Here is a 21153-nt window from a genome sequence, read left to right as displayed (position 1 = left end):
AAGTGGTCTAGTGACAAGTAGATGATATTTGAACAGGTTTGATTTGAGTTCTGTTAACACTCAAAATTCAAAAGGCACTCTCACATCTGAGCTATCTTTTTTGCAGGGTCATGGTAACAGTTGAATAAAATGAGAAAAAATAAGGAACCTGCACGCTGCTCTTGATAGTATCACTGCTCTTTAATAAGCTTTACATATCGACCTCACGGCCTTCGTCAGAGTTTTACGTATCGGCCTCACGGTCTTCATCAGAGTTTTACGTATCGGCCTCACGGTCTTCATCAGAGTTTTACGTATCGGCCTCACGGTCTTCATCAGAGTTTTATGTATCGGCCTCACGGTCTTCATCAGAGTTTTACGTATCGGCCTCACGGTCTTCATCAGAGTTTTACGTATCGGCCTCACGGTCTTCATCAGAGTTTTACGTATCGGCCTCACGGTCTTCGTCAGAGTTTTACGTATCGACCTCACGGTCTTCATCAGAGTTTTACGTATCGGCCTCACGGTCTTCATCAGAGTTTTACGTATCGGCCTCACGGTCTTCATCAGAGTTTTACGTATCGGCCTCACGGTCTTCATCAGAGTTTTACGTATCGACCTCACGGCCTTCATCAGAGTTTTACGTATCGGCCTCACGGTCTTCGTCAGAGTTTTACTTATCGACCTCACGGTCTTCATCAGAGTTTTACGTATCGACCTCACGGCCTTCGTCAGAGCTTTACGTATCGACCTCACGGCCTTCGTCAGAGTTTTACGTATCGACCTCACGGTCTTCGTCAGAGCTTTACGTATCGACCTCACGGTCTTCGTCAGAGCTTTACGCGTCGACCTCACGGCCTTCGTCAGAGCTTTACGAATCGACCTCACGGCCTTCGTCAGAGCTTTACGTATCGACCTCACGGCCTTCGTCAGAGCTTTACGTATCGACCTCACGGCCTTCGTCAGAGCTTTACGTATCGACCTCACGGCCTTCGTCAGAGCTTTACGTATCGACCTCACGGCCTTCGTCAGAGCTTTACGTATCGACCTCACGGCCTTCGTCAGAGCTTTACGTATCGGCCTCACGGCCTTCGTCAGAGCTTTACGTATCGACCTCACGACTTTCGTCAGAGCTTTACGTATCGACCTCACGGCCTTCGTCAGAGCTTTACGTATCGACCTCACGACTTTCGTCAGAGCTTTACGTATCGACCTCACGGCCTTCGTCAGAGCTTTACGTATCGGCCCCACGGCTTCGTCAGAGCTTTATTAAAGCAGTGATACTATCAAGAGCAGTGTGCTGGTTCCTTCTTTTTTCTCAGTTCTGTGTACACTAAAATGTTTGAATTCTCAGCCATAGAAAGCAATCTGACTGTAGGCCTACAGTACTATTCTGAGCGCACCTCCGTCCTGTTTTTGGAGTGACTTTCACAACTTTGTGAAAGTCAACTGGATCAAGGACATTCCAACTCTGACGTCACCCCATTGAAATTGACATTTTAAAGGTTAAGGTTAGGTAAGGGTTATGGGTTAATACAAAAAACATGTTTCCTTATGGTGAAGTTTGGGGTAGGGACGTCCCCAATCAATTGGGGACTTTCCTTTGATCTATGTATAATAACCCCTTATAGGATTATAGACACTATGTCCTGGGATTTCCTATTATCTATGTGTCAGGGTGGTGTCAGGGGACCTGCCTGTGGTGTGGTCCCAGGAGGAGTGCAGTAGACCAGAGCCTCCTGGTTCGGCTGCTGTACAGCCCCCATTGACAATCCAAGCCCTGCTGGATCAGGGGAGGAGACTGTTGCTCCTCAGAACCCCTCCCCTTGTTCTTCATTGAGATCACACTCACTGCTGTCCTCGGGGCCAGTGGCTCGGAAGTAAGCCTCATTTACCTTTTGAACATGTCCGTGGCTTAATATTCTACCAGTACTAAGCAGTATGTTACCAGTATTACATTAACAATATTACTATTACCAGTATATTACCATAACAATACAACTATTACCTGTATATTACCATACCAATATAACATTATTACCAGGATATTACACGTATATTACCATAACAATATAACTGTGTTACCGGGGTATTACCAGTATATTACCATAACAATATACCAGTATAACCAGTATATTACCATACCAATATAACCAGGGTATAACCAGTATATTACCATAACAATATACCAGTATAACCAGTATATTACCATAACAATATAACAGTATAACCAGTATATTACCATACCAATATACCAGTTTAACCAGTATATTACCATAACACCATAACTGTAACGGCTGTCGTCTTCCTCCTCGTCTGAGGAGGAGAAGTTTGAAGGATCGGAGGACCAATGCGCAGCGTGGTAATTGTTCATCTTATTTAATGAAAGTGAACAACTCAAAATACAAAAACAACAAAGTGAAAACCGAAACAGTTCTATCTGGTGCAGACACACAAAGACTGAAAACAACCACCCACAAAACCCAACAGAAAACAGGCTACCTAAATATGGTTCCCAATCAGGGACAATGATTGACAGCAGCCTCTGATTGAGAACCATATCAGGCCAAACACAGAAAACCAACACAGAAATAGAAAACATAGATTACCCACCCAACTCACGCCCTGACCACACTAAAAACAAAGAAAATACAAAAGAACTATGGTCAGAACGTGACAATAACAGTATAACCAGTATATTACCATAACAATATAACAGTATTACCAGTATATTACCATAACAATATAACAGTATTACCAGTATATTACCATAACAATATAACAGTATTACCAGTATATTACCATAACAATATACCAGTATAACCAGTATATTACCATACCAATATAACCAGGGTATTACCAGTATATTACCATAACAATATAACATTATTACCAGGATATTACACGTATATTACCATAACAATATAACAGTGTTACCGGGGTATTACCAGTATATTACCATAACAATATACCAGTATAACCAGTATATTACCATACCAATATAACCAGGGTATAACCAGTATATTACCATACCAATATAACATTGTTACCAGGATATTACCAGTATATTACCATAACAATATAACAGTATAACCAGTATATTACCATAACAATATAACATTGTTACCAGGGTATTACCAGTATATTACTATAACAATATAACAGTATAACCAGTATATTACCATACCAATATAACAGTGTTACCAGGGTATTACCAGTATATTACCATAACAATATACCAGTATAACCAGTATATTACCATAACAATATACCAGTATAACCAGTATATTACCATAACAATATAACATTATTACCAGTATATTACCATAACAATATAACAGTGTTCCCGGGGTATTGCCGGTATATTACCATAACAATATAATGGTATTACCAGGGCATTACCATAACAATATAACAGTATTACCAGTATATTACCATAACAATATAACATCATTACCAGGGTATTACCGGTATATTACCATAACAATATAACTATTACCAGTGGTTTCCCCCAGATCAGATCCATCCATGTTCTTTGTCATGTGCTTCTTTGCAGTGGAACAACTTCCTTTTCCTGGTCAGACAGCTGGTAGAGAGGGAGATTCTGGCAGAGGAGGAAGTGGTCAGTTACCCTGGCTAACAGAGTTCATTGAGAAGATTCAGCAGGAGTCTGTGCCAACTTTCTCCTCCTCTTCCTCTTCTATGCCTCTGTTACAGTCTTCTTCTACCCACACCTCCTCCTTCTCCTATTGTCTACCAATGTCTGAGTTCTACAACCACATGGACATACTGCGGGTCTCACTGCAACCTGTAGGGGGAGCCAACTGACCGCACAGACAGGCAACGGACAAAAAGTGTCTCTGTTGGCCAACAATGCCCAGTCTTTTGAGTGAAAGGCTGACAGTAACAGGTGTAGCTGAACTAATGTACTCTGACCAGACCCTGTTGGGATTCCAGATTCCTGAGACAGGATACGTTATGTCCCTGTAATGTGGCTGGCTGGCACAGCCCTTATTGTCCTGTCTAGAGCTGCATAGGGAACCAGAAAGTCCTGCTGATCAGGACCGGTGGTGCCACAAACCAGGGTTTATCATGGAGGTCGACTTTGCATTCTGATTGAAGGTGAGGGGTGTATTATCAATAAAGGGATAATGACATACTTGATGGACCAACACTTATAAAAAATGAACAGAAAAAAACACAAAGAAAACCAAATCCTCTGGAAAATAAGCCAAAATCCCAAATCCTACCTCTTGGAGATGTTGATTTGGAATTGGGTGGAGGAATCCATTTATATTCACAAAACTCAAACAGGTAATAGTGTCATATCTCAAATTCTTTCACTCCTGCTATACCTTAAATGGTGCTTGCTTTCATGGATGCTGTCTGTGCATTTGTGATAAAAAAGTTTTGTTCATGTTGGACTTCAAGTATTATGATTATCTGCTGCTTTTAAACTTTACATTTTTTATGCCGCATGTCACATATTGAAATACAATAAATATATATTATTTAGAGCAAAAACATAGAACGTGGCCATTTGTATTTGCCTGAACTATGGCATGAACACATTTTCATGAGCGATTGCAACCATTTACGAAATTTCAGATGCCCCGACATGTATTCTAATGGCAAGGTAAGCATCCTCAGCTCCGCCTCACTCAGGTCTATTTGTAGTGACTCCAGTCCAGCAGGCAGTTTTGTTCAGTGTTGTCCAACGGTCCGTTGAGCGTCGGGAAGAAGCGGGCTCTTTACTGGGAGAAATGGCTTGAATGGCCGGCGATTAAGACACTTTTCCGGTTTCATCGGGTGAATGTTTTAACTTTGGAGGTTTTAAATCCTGACGAATTGCCTTTACCAAGTAAGGAACTATGGCAAACGTGAAAGTCGCCATTCGAGTTCGCCCTCTCAACGCAAGGTTGGTAAATGCAGTCTATTTCAATTCTACAGAGTCTCTATCAAAGTTGGACTAATAACTTTGATTCATATGCAAATGACTGGACAGATGATCTAGTCTATGATCCTTTCTAATAGATAATTGATGTGATTAATTGTGCTGTTGTAAATTGTCAGTGTTGCTAAGCATGGTAATTGGGAAGCTCTGGCTGTGCGCTAGGCTATCGAGCACACCCATTCGATCTCCTAGCCTACTTGTTGATACAATATATTTAATCAAATAATAATGCAAAGTAGATAGCCTATGTATGTCTCAAATTGGCATCACTACTGTACTGTGCTCTGTGCATACACCCTAGATCAGTTAGCAAGTTACTTATTGAAAACCCATGATAGCCATGTACACTGACAGAATATATATATATAATAAAAAAATACTTTGACATTTTGAAAAACCGATTGGCTCTCTACTCACTCCGTTACTATGCAATTACAATGCTACAGTTACAACACTATTGTAATTACAGTGTTACAGTGTGTATTGCCTTTACATTTACATTTTAGTCATATAGCAGACACTCTAATCCAGAGCGATTTACTCAGTGCATTCATCTTCATGAATACGCTTATTTTAGTGAATATACATCCTTTTCTTAATGTTAGCCTACCGTTGTTATATCACACACAGTTATATCGCAATCTACTATGCAACCTTTCTTGGTGAAACACTCATGGAAAACGTACATTTTTTTCCTTCTCAATTTTACAGTGCCATAAAACAATATTGGGGTAGCTAGACTAGTGTAGTAAGTAGTGTGCTCCTACCCCACAATCACCCCCCCCCCCCCCCCGCCCCGACCAGATGACAACAGTATACTGAGTTACCACACTGCAACCCGCTGCTGGCTTGCCTCTGAAACTAAGCAGGGTTGGTCCCTGGATGGGAGACCAGATGTTGCTGGAAGTGGTGTTGGAGAGCCAGTAGCCACTTTCCTCTGGTCTGAAAATAAATGTTCCAATGCCCCAGGGCAGTGATTAGGGACATTTCCCTGTATAGAGTGCCATCTTTTAGATGGGACATTAAATGGATGTCCTGACTCTCTGAGATCACTAAAGATCACATGGCACTTATCGTGAGAGTAGGGGTGTTAACCCTGGTGTTCTGGCTAAATTCCCAATCTGGCCCTCATACCATCATGGCCACCTAATCAACCCCATCTTCCAATTGGCTCATTCATCCCCCCTCCTCTCCCCTGTAACTACTCCCCAGGTTGTTGATGTAAATGAGAATGTGTTCTCAGTCAATTTACCTGGTAAAATAAGGGTAAAATAAAAAAGGTCTTTGGGTTCTAAGGCGTTGAGGTTGTAGAGGTAAATTAAATATAAGTTGAATTGTATTTTGCCATTGCATTTGGCCTAGCTATATAGTATAGTAATATAGGCCTAGCTATATAGTATAGTAATATAGGCCTAGCTATATAGTATAGTAATAAAGGTCTAGCTATATGATATAGTAATATAGGTCTAGCTATATAGTATAGTAATATAGGTCTAGCTATGTACTATAGTAATATAGGTCTAGCTATATGCTATAGTAATATAGGTCTAGCTATATAGTATAGTAATATAGGTCTAGCTATATAGTATAGTAATATAGGTCTAGTTATATAGTATATTAATGTATGTCTAGCTATATGATATAGTAATATAGCTCTAGCTATATAGTATAGTAATATAGGTCTAGCTATGTACTATAGTAATATAGGTCTAGCTATATGCTATAGTAATATAGCTCTAGCTATATAGTATAGTAATATAGGTCTAGCTATATGCTATAGTAATATTGGTCTAGCTATATGCTATAGTAATATAGATCTAGCTATATGCTATAGTAATATAGGTCTATCTATATAGTATAGTAATATAGGTCTAGCTATATGCTATAGTAATATAGGTCTAGCTATATGCTATAGTAATATATGTATAGGTATATAGTATATTAATGTATGTCTAGCTATATGATATAGTAATATATATCTAGCTATATAGTATAGTAATATAGGTCTAGCTATATGCTATAGTAATATAGGTCTAGATATATAGTATAGTAATATAGGTCTATCTATATAGTATAGTAATATAGGTCTAGCTATATGCTATAGTAATATAGGTCTAGCTATATGCTATAGTAATATAGATCTAGCTATATGCTATAGTAATATAGGTCTATCTATATAGTATAGTAATATAGGTCTAGCTATATGCTATAGAAATATAGGTCTAGCTATATGCTATAGTAATATATGTATAGGTATATAGTATATTAATGTATGTCTAGCTATATGATATAGTAATATAGCTCTATCTATATAGTATAGTAATATAGGTCTAGCTATATGGTATAGTAATATAAGTCTAGCTATATGGTATAGTAATATAGGTCTAGCTATATAGTATAGTAATATAGGTCTAGCTATATGGTATAGTAATATAGGTCTAGCTATATGGTATAGTAATATATGTATAGGTATATAGTATATTAATGTATGTCTAGCTATATGATATAGTAATATAGCTCTAGCTATATAGTATAGTAATATAGGTCTAGATATATGCTATAGTAATATAGGTATAGCTATATAGTATAGTAATATAGGTCTATCTATATAGTATAGTAATATAGGTCTAGCTATATGCTATAGTAATATAGGTCTAGCTATATGCTATAGTAATATAGGTCTATCTATATAGTATAGTAATATAGGTCTAGCTATATGCTATAGTAATATAGGTCTAGCTATATAGTATAGTAATATAGGTCTAGCTATATGATATAGTAATATAGGTCTAGCTATATGATATAGTAATATAGGTCTAGCTATATGCTATAGTAATATAGGTCTAGCTATATAGTATAGTAATATAGGTCTAGCTACATGATATAGTAATATAGGTCTAGCTATATGATATAGTAATATAGGTCTAGCTATATAGTATAGTAATATAGGTCTAGCTATATAGTATAGTAATATAGGTCTAGCTACATGATATAGTAATATAGGTCTAGCTATATGATATAGTAATATAGGTCTAGCTATATAGTATAGTAATATAGGTCTAGCTATATAGTATAGTAATATAGGTCTAGCTATATGCTATAGTAATATAGGTCCAGCTATATGGTATAGTAATATAGGTCTAGCTGTATAGTATAGTAATATAGGTCTAGCTATATAGTATAGTAATATAGGTCTAGCTATATGCTATAGTAATATAGGTCTATCTATATAGTATAGTAATATAGGTCTAGCTATATGCTTTAGTAATATAGGTCTATCTATATAGTATAGTAATATAGGTCTAGCTATATAGTATAGTAATATAGGTCTAGCTATATGCTTTAGTAATATAGGTCTATCTATATAGTATAGTAATATAGGTCTAGCTATATAGTATAGTAATATAGGTCTATCTATATGATATAGTAATATAGGTCTAGCTATATAGTATAGTAATATAGGTCTAGCTATATGCTTTAGTAATATAGGTCTATCTATATAGTATAGTAATATAGGTCTAGCTATATAGTATAGTAATATAGGTCTCTCTATATGATATAGTAATATAGGTCTAGCTATATAGTATAGTAATATAGGTCTAGCTATATGCTTTAGTAATATAGGTCTATCTATATAGTATAGTAATATAGGTCTAGCTATATAGTATAGTAATATAGGTCTATCTATATGATATAGTAATATAGGTCTAGCTATATAGTACAGTAATATAGGTCTAGCTATATGATATAGTAAAATAGGACTAGCTGTAAAGGATGTTCTTCGATGTGCCTGAACATCATTGGTTGTTATAAATAATTTCCTTGCGCTTTGCATCACAAGAGGGGACTTTATTGCTAACATTCACTGTCATGCAAATACATGCCTCCTGCTTGTCTTTTTGAGTTATTGCTGTGTGTGTGTGTGTGTGTGTGTGTGTGTGTGTGTGTGTGTGTGTGTGTGTGTGTGCGTGCGTGCGTGCGTGCGTGCGTGCGTGCGTGCGTGCGTGTGTGTGTGTAGGACCCAAGCTGTCACGTTTCTCAAAGGATCAATCTGGCCACTACGTCATCTATCCTTTGTCTACTGACAGCCAATCAGACTCTTTCCAATCGGCTACAGTATGTTGTAAAGCCTTCTGAGAGGAAGGGAGCAAGGGAGATGGAGAGAGAGAGGGAGAGTTAGAGAGAGAGGGAGAGAGAGAGAGGGAAGAGGAGAGAGGGAGGGAGAGTTAGAGAGAGAGGGAAGGGGAGAGAGGGAGAGGTAGAGGGAAGAGGAGAGAGGGAGAGAGAGAGAGATACAGTGACCTAAAATACAGTGACCCCCTCACATATCATTACCAAGCCCTGCAATGCCAAGAGCTGAGCAAAGAAAAGAGTCCCCTCATCCAGCTGGTCCTGGGGCTGAGTTCACAAACCTGTTCCACTAACACACTGAAGCCTTAGGACCAGAACATCCAATCAATCAGGATAAACCAAATTACAACACAGTCAAAACAAAACTATATTGCTTATTGGGAAACACAAGCACAAACACAAAGCAAAATGCAGTGCTATCGGGCCCTAAATTAACAGTACACTGTGGCTAAATATTTTACCATGGTTATTGATCAAAGCCTTAGAAAAACCTTGACAAAGTACAGGCTCAGTGAGCACAGCCTTGCCATTGAGAAGGGTAGACACAGGAAAACCTGGCTCCCTGTAGAGGAAAGGCTGTGCAACCACTGCACAACAGCAAAACCTGAGACGGAGCTGCATTTCCTGACAAAATGTAAAAAATATAAAACAATTAGAGTGTCATTTCCCCAAATTTGAAACCCTTATTCAAGGTTTCAAATGCCTCTCTGATAAGAATAAGCTACCTGTCCTGTTGGGGGAGGACGCAGAGAGCTGTGGGTTGGCAGCGCACTACATTGCTGCCTGCCATAAGTTGAGGGACAGTGTCTGACAGACCAATCAACCTGCACATGTACTCTACTGTATGTTTATTGTTATTGTTGAATGTTGAATGTATGGTTATTTTGACACTTGGTTATTGTTGTTACTGTTGTCCTGTTGACAATTTTGATTCTCATTTTTATTTTTATATTGTAAATATCCAAAATAAGCTTTGGCAATATGTACATTGTTACATCATGCCAATAAAGCACATTGAATCGAATTGAATTGAGAGGGAGAGAGAGAGGGAAGGGGAGAGAGGGAGAGAGAGAGGGAAGGGGAGAGAGGGAGAGAGGGACGGAAGGGGCGAGAGAGAGAGGGAAGGGGAGAGAGAAGGAGGGAAGGGGAGAGAGAGAGAGGGAAGTGGAGAGAGAGGGAAGGGGAAAGAGACAGGGAAGGAGAGTGGGAGAGAGAGAGGGAAGGGGAGAGAGGGAGAGAAGGAGAGAGAGAGGGAAGGGGAGAGAGGGAGAGAGAGAAGGAAGGGGAGAAAGAGAGAGGGAAGGGGAGAGAGGGAGAGTTAGAGAGAGAGGGAAGGGGAGAGAGACAGAGTTAGAGAGAGAGGGAAGGGGAGGGGAGAGAGGCAGAATTAGAGAGAGATGGAAGGTTAGAGAGGCAGAATTAGAGAGAGAGGGAAGGGGAGAGAGGCAGAGTTAGAGAGAGAGGGAAGGGGAGAGAGGCAGAATTAGAGAGAGAGGGAAGGGGAGAGAGGCAGAATTAGAGAGAGATGGAAGGTTAGAGAGGCAGAATTAGAGAGAGAGGGAAGGGGAGAGAGGCAGAGTTAGAGAGAGAGGGAAGGGGAGAGAGGCAGAATTAGAGAGAGATGGAAGGTTAGAGAGGCAGAATTAGAGAGAGAGGGAAGGGGAGAGAGGCAGAGTTAGAGAGAGAGGGAAGAGGTGAGAGGCAGAGTTAGAGAGAGAGGGAAGGGGAGAGAGGCAGAGTTAGAGAGAGAGGGAAGGGGAGAGAGGCAGAGTTAGAGAGAGAGGGAAGGGGAGAGAGGCAGAGTTAGAGAGAGAGGGAAGGGGAGAGAGGCAGAGTTAGAGAGAGAGGGAAGGGGAGAGAGGCAGAGTTAGAGAGAGAGGGAAGGGGAGAGAGGCAGAGTTAGAGAGAGAGGGAAGGGGAGCGAGGCAGAGTTAGAGAGAAAGGGAAGGGGAGAGAGGCAGAGTTAGAGAGAGAGGGAAGGGGAGAGAGGCAGAGTTAGAGAGAGAGGGAAGGGGAGAGAGGCAGAGTTAGAGAGAGAGGGAAGGGGAGAGAGGCAGAGTTAGAGAGAGAAGGGAAGGGGAGAGAGGCAGAGTTAGAGAGAGAGGGAAGGGGAGAGAGGCAGAGTTAGAGAGAGAGGGAAGGGGAGAGAGGCAGAGTTAGAGAGAGAGGGAAGGGGAGCGAGGCAGAGTTAGAGAGAGAGGGAAGGTTAGAGAGACAGAATTAGAGAGAGAGGGAAGGGGAGAGAGGCAGAGAGAGCATAGAGCTGGAGAGAGACAGACCGAAAGAGAGGACAATACTAGCTACTACATGTTCTCCACTGTGTTAAACCATTACAGAAATAGGCCTATTTCTATTTCCGTTTGCTTCAAAACAGAAGAGCTCATTTTCTTTTCCATCTCCTCTCATGCTGGTTGAGCTCCAGTTAGAAGCCGTCTCTCTGAGGTCGTTGTGGTTTAGGGTTGGGCCGTTGGGCCGTTGGGCCGATGGGCCGATGCCTGGGTTGGCAAAATGATTCCCACGTGGTGGAGTATGTGCTTATTACAACTTACAACATAGCTCCTGGTCTGATATCTACCTCACGTACAAACAGACAAACACAGGGACACATGCGCACACACATACACGCACGCATGCACACACACACACACACACACACACACACACACACACACACACACACACACACACACACACACACACACACACACACACACACACACACACACACACACACACACACACACACACACACACACACACACACACACACCAAGACCAAGGACAGAGAAGTTATTAGCACTACTGCAGCAATCCCCCATTATCGCTCAAGGAGTTTTAAATTCATTCAGTTCTACTCAGATTTCATTCTGTTGCGTCACATGTGTCCAGAGCCAACAGTTGAAGCACACACAGCTGTCCTTGCTACACACACACACACACACACACACACACACACACACACACACACACACACACACACACACACACACACACACACACACACACACACACACACACACACACACACACACACACACACACACACACACACACACACACACACACACACACACACACACAGACAGTGAGAGACACACAGACAGGCTTTTGTCCCAGAAAATTCTTAAGCTTCATCGCCCGAGGGACTCTTTGCTGGGTCCATTTTGGACTGTTTTCTTTTGAATAAGAACTCGTCAGTGGTCAGATCTACTCTGATTCAAGGCTTTTGTGAATTCCCTTTCACACACACTTCATGTTACATCATGTGATAGTCTCATGTCCCGTGTCCCGTGTGGCTCAGTTGGTAGAGCATGGCGCTTGCAACGCCAGGGTTGTGGGTTCATTCCCCACGGGGGGACCAGGATGAATATGTATGAACTTTCCAATTTGTAAGTCGCTCTGGATAAGAGCGTCTGCTAAATGACTTAAATGTAAATGTAATGTCACTTAACTAGATTTGCTAGATTTGTCTGTTGGCCCTATTCCCCCTTTCAAAGTCACAACAACAAACTAGTTAAAACATAGTCACAACAACGAACTAGTTAAAACATAGTCACAACAACAAACTAGTTAAAACAAAGTCACAACAACAAACTAGTTAAAACACAGTCACAACAACAAACTAGTTAAAACAAAGTCACAACAACAAACTAGTTAAAACACAGTCACAACAACAAACTAGTTAAAACATAGTCACAACAACAAACTAGTTAAAACATAGTCACAACAACAAACTAGTTAAAACACAGTCACAACAACAAACTAGTTAAAACATAGTCACAACAACAAACTAGTTAAAACATAGTCACAACAACAAACTAGTTAAAACACAGTCACAACAACAAACTAGTTAAAACATAGTCACAACAACAAATTAGTTAAAACACAGTCACAACAACAAACTAGTTAAAACAAAGTCACAACAACAAACTAGTTAAAACACAGTCACAACAACAAACTAGTTACAACACAGTCACAACAACAAACTAGTTACAACACAGTCACAACAACAAACTAGTTAAAACACAGTCACAACAACAAACTAGTTAAAATATATAGTTAAAACACAGTCACAACAACAAACTAGTTACAACACAGTCACAACAACAAACTACTTAAAACATAGTCACAACAACAAACTAGTTAAAACAAAGTCACAACAACAAACTAGTTAAAACACAGTCACAACAACAAACTAGTTCAAACACAGCCACAACAACAAACTAGTTACAACAAAGTCACAACAACAAACTAGTTAAAATATATAGTTAAAACATAGTCACAACAACAAACTAGTTAAAAAAAAGTCACAACAACAAACTAGTTAAAACATAGTCACAACAACAAACTAGTTAAAACAAAGTCACAACAACAAACTAGTTAAAACAAAGTCACAACAACAAACTAGTTTAAACATAGTCACAACAACAAACTAGTTACAACAAAGTCACAACAACAAACTAGTTAAAACAAAGTCACAACAACAAACTAGTTAAAACATAGTCACAACAACAAACTAGTTAAAACAAAGTCACAACAACAAACTAGTTTAAACAAAGTCACAACAACAAACTAGTTAAAACACAGTCACAACAACAAACTAGTTAAAACAAAGTCACAACAACAAACTAGTTACAACAAAGTCACAACAACAAACTAGTTAAAATATATAGTTAAAACATAGTCACAACAACAAACTAGTTAAAACAAAGTCACAACAACAAACTAGTTTAAACATAGTCACAACAACAAACTAGTTCAAACATAGTCACAACAACAAACTAGTTAAAACAAAGTCACAACAACAAACTAGTTACAACATAGTCACAACAACAAACTAGTTCAAACATAGTCACAACAACAAACTAGTTAAAACATAGTCACAACAACAAACTAGTTAAAACATAGTCACAACAACAAACTAGTTCAAACATAGTCACAACAACAAACTAGTTTAAACACAGTCACAACAACAAACTAGTTAAAACACAGTCACAACAACAAACTAGTTAAAACAAAGTCACAACAACAAACTAGTTCAAACACAGTCACAACAACAAACTAGTTAAAACATAGTCACAACAACAAACTAGTTAAAACAAAGTCACAACAACAAACTAGTTCAAACACAGTCACAACAACAAACTAGTTAAAACACAGTCACAACAACAAACTAGTTCAAACACAGTCACAACAACAAACTAGTTAAAACAAAGTCACAACAACAAACTAGTTCAAACACAGTCACAACAACAAACTAGTTAAAACATAGTCACAACAACAAACTAGTTAAAACATAGTCACAACAACAAACTAGTTAAAACAAAGTCACAACAACAAACTAGTTAAAACAAAGTCACAACAACAAACTAGTTAAAACAAAGTCACAACAACAAACTAGTTCAAACACAGTCACAACAACAAACTAGTTAAAACAAAGTCACAACAACAAACTAGTTCAAACACAGTCACAACAACAAACTAGTTCAAACACAGTCACAACAACAAACTAGTTAAAACAAAGTCACAACAACAAACTAGTTAAAACATAGTCACAACAACAAACTAGTTAAAACAAAGTCACAACAACAAACTAGTTCAAACATAGTCACAACAACAAACTAGTTAAAACATAGTCACAACAACAAACTAGTTACAACACAGTCACAACAACAAACTAGTTAAAACATAGTCACAACAACAAACTAGTTAAAACATAGTCACAACAACAAACTAGTTAAAACATAGTCACAACAACAAACTAGTTACAACAAAGTCACAACAACAAACTAGTTAAAACACAGTCACAACAACAAACTAGTTAAAACACAGTCACAACAACAAACTAGTTAAAACACAGTCACAACAACAAACTAGTTCAAACACAGTCACAACAACAAACTAGTTCAAACACAGTCACAACAACAAACTAGTTCAAACACAGTCACAACAACAAACTAGTTCAAACACAGTCACAACAACAAACTAGTTAAAACATAGTCACAACAACAAACTAGTTAAAACATAGTCACAACAACAAACTAGTTCAAACATAGTCACAACAACAAACTAGTTAAAACATAGTCACAACAACAAACTAGTTCAAACATAGTGTTCATCTGGCATTTAAAAGATGGTACCGATTGAATTACTGTCTCTGTAGCAGCCATGAATCTAATAATGATAGGCCTCTGTAACAGCCATGAATCTAATAATGATAGGCCTCCAAAGGTTGTATCTTATTTGTCTAGCTGGTGACATTTGGCTAAATCAGCACTGATAAAAGACCGACATGGTTTAAAGCAGGGGTGTCAAATACATTTTGCTCGTGGGCCGCATTGGGTCTTCAACGGGGTCTGACTGCTGCACTTAAAATTGGTTATATTTCCTCGCCGTTAAAATTAGCTATCTATCGTTTTTGGAATGTTCAATGTTCCCTGACTGTCTAGTTTTATTGATTATTAGTGAGCTGGACACAGTGAAGAAACTCAATGAATGTAGGTCCATTTTAATTTCTGCAGTTTCGATTTGGTTTTAGTCATTTTAGAGTATATTGAGTTTGTCCCAGAGCATACATTTTCATGTATTTCTTTTGTACTGGTCCCCCATGGGAATCAAACCCATAACCTTGCCGTTGCAAGGGCCATGCTCTACCAACTGAGCCACATGGGACAAAATGAACGTTTTTGTGTTAAACTAAAGTATAACGATGTCTCCTCTCTTTCACAGGGAAAGCGTGGCTGGAGGGAGGCTAGCTGTCCAGGTAGAGGACAAGTTGGTGAGGATAAAGAATAGCAGGGTGAGTGTATTATTACACAGATATAGGTTTTAACTGTACAGGTGCTATGGTCATCACCTCATCAGGTGTTATATGTGTTATACGTGTTAAGGGCAGGTGGGGGGCATCAGGTCTCTGTGAGGAGGGAGTAGAAGGGGGCGTCTAGAGGGTGTCTTTTACTGTATCTCTGTCACACAGGATGTTTACAGTCAGGACTGGCCACTTCCTGTCTGATTCCTCTGTTGTTTATTATGAGTGTGCAGAGCCTCACACAAACTCTGAGACACTGTTTAGAGGGAGGTGCCTTCCTGACACACACTGTGCCTATTGTAACACCCTGTCTGTACTTGTCTCTAGTAGTAACCTATTGTAACACCCTGTCTGTACGTGTCTCTAGTAGTAACCTATTATAACACCCTGTCTGTACTTGTCTCTAGTAGTAACCTATTGTAACACACTGTCTGTACTTGTCTCTAGTAGTAACCTATTGTAACACACTGTCTGTACTTGTCTCTAGTAGTAACCTATTGTAACACACTGTCTGTACTTGTCTCTAGTAGTAACCTATTGTAACACCCTGTCTGTACTTGTCTCTAGTAGTAACCTATTGTAACACCCTGTCTGTACTTGTCTCTAGTAGTAACCTATTGTAACACCCTGTCTGTACTTGTCTCTAGTAGTAACCTATTGTAACACCCTGTCTGTACGTGTCTCTAGTAGTAACCTATTGTAACACACTGTCTGTACTTGTCTCTAGTAGTAACCTATTGTAACACCCTGTCTGTACGTGTCTCTAGTAGTAACCTATTGTAACACACTGTCTGTACTTGTCTCTAGTAGTAACCTATTGTAACACCCTGTCTGTACTTGTCTCTAGTAGTAACCTATTGTAACACCCTGTCTGTACTTGTCTCTAGTAGTAACCTATTGTAACACCCTGTCTGTACGTGTCTCTAGTAGTAACCTATTGTAACACCCTGTCTGTACTTGTCTCTAGTAGTAACCTATTGTAACACCCTGTCTGTACTTGTCTCTAGTAGTAACCTATTGTAACACCCTGTCTGTATTTGTCTCTAGTAGTAACCTATTGTAACACACAGTCTGTACTTGTCTCTAGTAGAAACCTATTGTAACACACTGTCTGAATGTGTCTCTAAGTAGTAACCTATTGTAACACACTGTCTGTACTTGTCTCTAGTAGTAACCTATTGTAACACACTGTCTGTACTTGTCTCTAGTAGTAACCTATTGTAACACACTGTCTGTACTTGTCTCTAGTAGTAACCTATTGTAACACCCTGTCTGTACTTGTCTCTAGTAGTAACCTATTGTAACACCCTGTCTGTACTTGTCTCTAGTAGTAACCTATTGTAACACCCTGTCTGCACTTGTCTCTAGTAGTAACCTATTGTAACACACTGTCTGTACTTGTCTCTAGTAGTAACCTATTGTAACACACAGTCTGTATGTGTCTCTAGTAGTAACCTATTGTAACACACTGTCTGTACTTGTCTCTAGTAGTAACCTATTGTAACACCCTGTCTGTACTTGTCTCTAGTAGTAACCTATTGTAACACACTGTCTGTACTTGTCTCTAGTAGTAACCTATTGTAACACCCTGTCTGTACTTGTCTCTAGTAGTAACCTATTGTAACACACAGTCTGTACTTGTCTCTAGTAGTAACCTATTGTAACACCCTGTCTGTACTTGTCTCTAGTAGTAACCTATTGTAACACCCTGTCTGTACTTGTCTCTAGTAGTAACCTATTGTAACACCCTGTCTGTACTTGTCTCTAGTAGTAACCTATTGTAACACACAGTCTGTACTTGTCTCTAGTAGTAACCTATTGTAACACCCTGTCTGTACTTGTCTCTAGTAGTAACCTATTGTAACACACTGTCTGTACTTGTCTCTAGTAGTAACCTATTGTAACACACAGTCTGTACTTGTCTCTAGTAGTAACCTATTGTAACACCCTGTCTGTACTTGTCTCTAGTAGTAACCTATTGTAACACACAGTCTGTACTTGTCTCTAGTAGTAACCTATTGTAACACACTGTCTGTACTTGTCTCTAGTAGTAACCTATTGTAACACACAGTCTGTACTTGTCTCTAGTAGTAACCTATTGTAACACCCTGTCTGTACTTGTCTCTAGTAGTAACCTATTGTAACACACAGTCTGTACTTGTCTCTAGTAGTAACCTATTGTAACACACTGTCTGTACTTGTCTCTAGTAGTAACCTATTGTAACACCCTGTCTGTACTTGTCTCTAGTAGTAACCTATTGTAACACCCTGTCTGTACTTGTCTCTAGTAGTAACCTATTGTAACACCCTGTCTGTACTTGTCTCTAGTAGTAACCTATTGTAACACACTGTCTGTACTTGTCTCTAGTAGAAACCTATTGTAACACACTGTCTGAATGTGTCTCTAAGTAGTAACCTATTGTAACACCCTGTCTGTACTTGTCTCTAGTAGTAACCTATTGTAACACACTGTCTGTACTTGTCTCTAGTAGTAACCTATTGTAACACACTGTCTGTACTTGTCTCTAGTAGTAACCTATTGTAACACACTGTCTGTACTTGTCTCTAGTAGTAACCTATTGTAACACCCTGTCTGTACTTGTCTCTAGTAGTAACCTATTGTAACACCCTGTCTGTACTTGTCTCTAGTAGTAACCTATTGTAACACACTGTCTGTACTTGTCTCTAGTAGTAACCTATTGTAACACCCTGTCTGTACTTGTCTCTAGTAGTAACCTATTGTAACACACTGTCTGTACTTGTCTCTAGTAGTAACCTATTGTAACACCCTGTCTGTACTTGTCTCTAGTAGTAACCTATTGTAACACACTGTCTGTACTTGTCTCTAGTAGTAACCTATTGTAACACCCTGTCTGTACTTGTCTCTAGTAGTAACCTATTGTAACACACTGTCTGTACTTGTCTCTAGTAGTAACCTATTGTAACACACTGTCTGTACTTGTCTCTAGTAGTAACCTATTGTAACACACTGTCTGTACTTGTCTCTAGTAGTAACCTATTGTAACACCCTGTCTGTACTTGTCTCTAGTAGTAACCTATTGTAACACCCTGTCTGTACTTGTCTCTAGTAGTAACCTATTGTAACCTACAGTCTGTACTTGTCTCTAGTAGTAACCTATTGTAACACACAGTCTGTACTTGTCTCTAGTAGTAACCTATTGTAACACCCTGTCTGTACTTGTCTCTAGTAGTAACCTATTGTAACACACTGTCTGTACTTGTCTCTAGTAGTAACCTATTGTAACACCCTGTCTGTACTTGTCTCTAGTAGTAACCTATTGTAACACCCTGTCTGTACTTGTCCCTAGTAGTAACCTATTGTAACACACTGTCTGTACTTGTCTCTAGTAGTAACCTATTGTAACACACTGTCTGTACTTGTCTCTAGTAGTAACCTATTGTAACCTACAGTCTGTACTTGTCTCTAGTAGTAACCTATTGTAACACACAGTCTGTACTTGTCTCTAGTAGTAACCTATTGTAACACCCTGTCTGTACTTGTCTCTAGTAGTAACCTATTGTAACACACTGTCTGTACTTGTCTCTAGTAGTAACCTATTGTAACACCCTGTCTGTACTTGTCTCTAGTAGTAACCTATTGTAACCTACAGTCTGTACTTGTCTCTAGTAGTAACCTATTGTAACACACAGTCTGTACTTGTCTCTAGTAGTAACCTATTGTAACACCCTGTCTGTACTTGTCTCTAGTAGTAGCCTATTGTAACACACTGTCTGTACTTGTCTCTAGTAGTAACCTATTGTAACACCCTGTCTGTACTTGTCTCTAGTAGTAACCTATTGTAACACCCTGTCTGTACTTGTCCCTAGTAGTAACCTATTGTAACACACTGTCTGTACTTGTCTCTAGTAGTAACCTATTGTAACACACTGTCTGTACTTGTCTCTAGTAGTAACCTATTGTAACACACTGTCTGTACTTGTCTCTAGTAGTAACCTATTGTAACACACTGTCTGTACTTGTCTCTAGTAGTAACCTATTGTAACACCCTGTCTGTACTTGTCTCTAGTAGTAACCTATTGTAACACCCTGTCTGTACTTGTCTCTAGTAGTAACCTATTGTAACACCCTGTCTGTATTTGTCTCTAGTAGTAACCTATTGTAACACACAGTCTGTACTTGTCTCTAGTAGAAACCTATTGTAACACACTGTCTGAATGTGTCTCTAAGTAGTAACCTATTGTAACACACTGTCTGTACTTGTCTCTAGTAGTAACCTATTGTAACACACTGTCTGTACTTGTCTCTAGTAGTAACCTATTGTAACACACTGTCTGTACTTGTCTCTAGTAGTAACCTATTGTAACACCCTGTCTGTACTTGTCTCTAGTAGTAACCTATTGTAACACCCTGTCTGTACTTGTCTCTAGTAGTAACCTATTGTAACACACTGTCTGTACTTGTCTCTAGTAGTAACCTATTGTAACACCCTGTCTGTACTTGTCTCTAGTAGTAACCTATTGTAACACACAGTCTGTACTTGTCTCTAGTAGTAACCTATTGTAACACACAGTCTGTACTTGTCTCTAGTAGTAACCTATTGTAACACACTGTCTGTACTTGTCTCTAGTAGTAACCTATTGTAACACCCTGTCTGTACTTGTCTCTAGTAGTAACCTATTGTAACACACTGTCTGTACGTGTCTCTAGTAGTAACCTATTGTAACACACTGTCTGTACTTGTCTCTAGTAGTAACCTATTGTAACCTACAGTCTGTACTTGTCTCTAGTAGTAACCTATTGTAACACACTGTCTGTACTTGTCTCTAGTAGTAACCTATTGTAACACACTGTCTGTACTTGTCTCTAGTAGTAACCTATTGTAACACCCTGTCTGTACTTGTCTCTAGTAGTAACCTATTGTAACACACTGTCTGTACTTGTCTCTAGTAGTAACCTATTGTAACACACTGTCTGTACTTGTCTCTAGTAGTAACCTATTGTAACACCCTGTCTGTACTTGTCTCTAGTAGTAACCTATTGTAACACACTGTCTGTACTTGTCTCTAGTAGTAACCTATTGTAACACACTGTCTGTACTTGTCTCTAGTAGTAACCTATTGTAACACCCTGTCTGTACTTGTCTCTAGTAGTAACCTATTGTAACACACAGTCTGTACTTGTCTCTAGTAGTAACCTATTGTAACACACAGTCTGTACTTGTCTCTAGTAGTAACCTATTGTAACACACTGTCTGTACTTGTCTCTAGTAGTAACCTATTGTAACACCCTGTCTGTACT

At 39.0% G+C, this 21153-nt stretch overlaps 1 protein-coding gene across 1 annotated transcript in view; it reads left to right on the top strand.

Moving 5' to 3' along the window:
• The first annotated feature begins 4676 nt into the window (after positions 1-4676).
• LOC139563807 (stAR-related lipid transfer protein 9-like) overlaps positions 4677-21153 on the top strand; it is a 72084-nt gene continuing 55607 nt past the window's right edge. Inside the window, exons 1-2 of the mRNA XM_071382733.1 lie at positions 4677-4897; positions 15794-15863. Of these exons, the coding sequence (XP_071238834.1) occupies positions 4851-4897; positions 15794-15863 (117 nt within the window). The 5' untranslated portion in view covers positions 4677-4850. The remainder of the gene's footprint in view (positions 4898-15793; positions 15864-21153) is intronic.

This window comes from Salvelinus alpinus, chromosome 34, assembly GCF_045679555.1.
Source record: "Salvelinus alpinus chromosome 34, SLU_Salpinus.1, whole genome shotgun sequence".
Classification (NCBI taxonomy): domain Eukaryota; kingdom Metazoa; phylum Chordata; class Actinopteri; order Salmoniformes; family Salmonidae; genus Salvelinus; species Salvelinus alpinus.
Note: the sequence above shows the minus strand (reverse complement) of the source record. Positions and strands in the feature narration are given on the sequence as shown.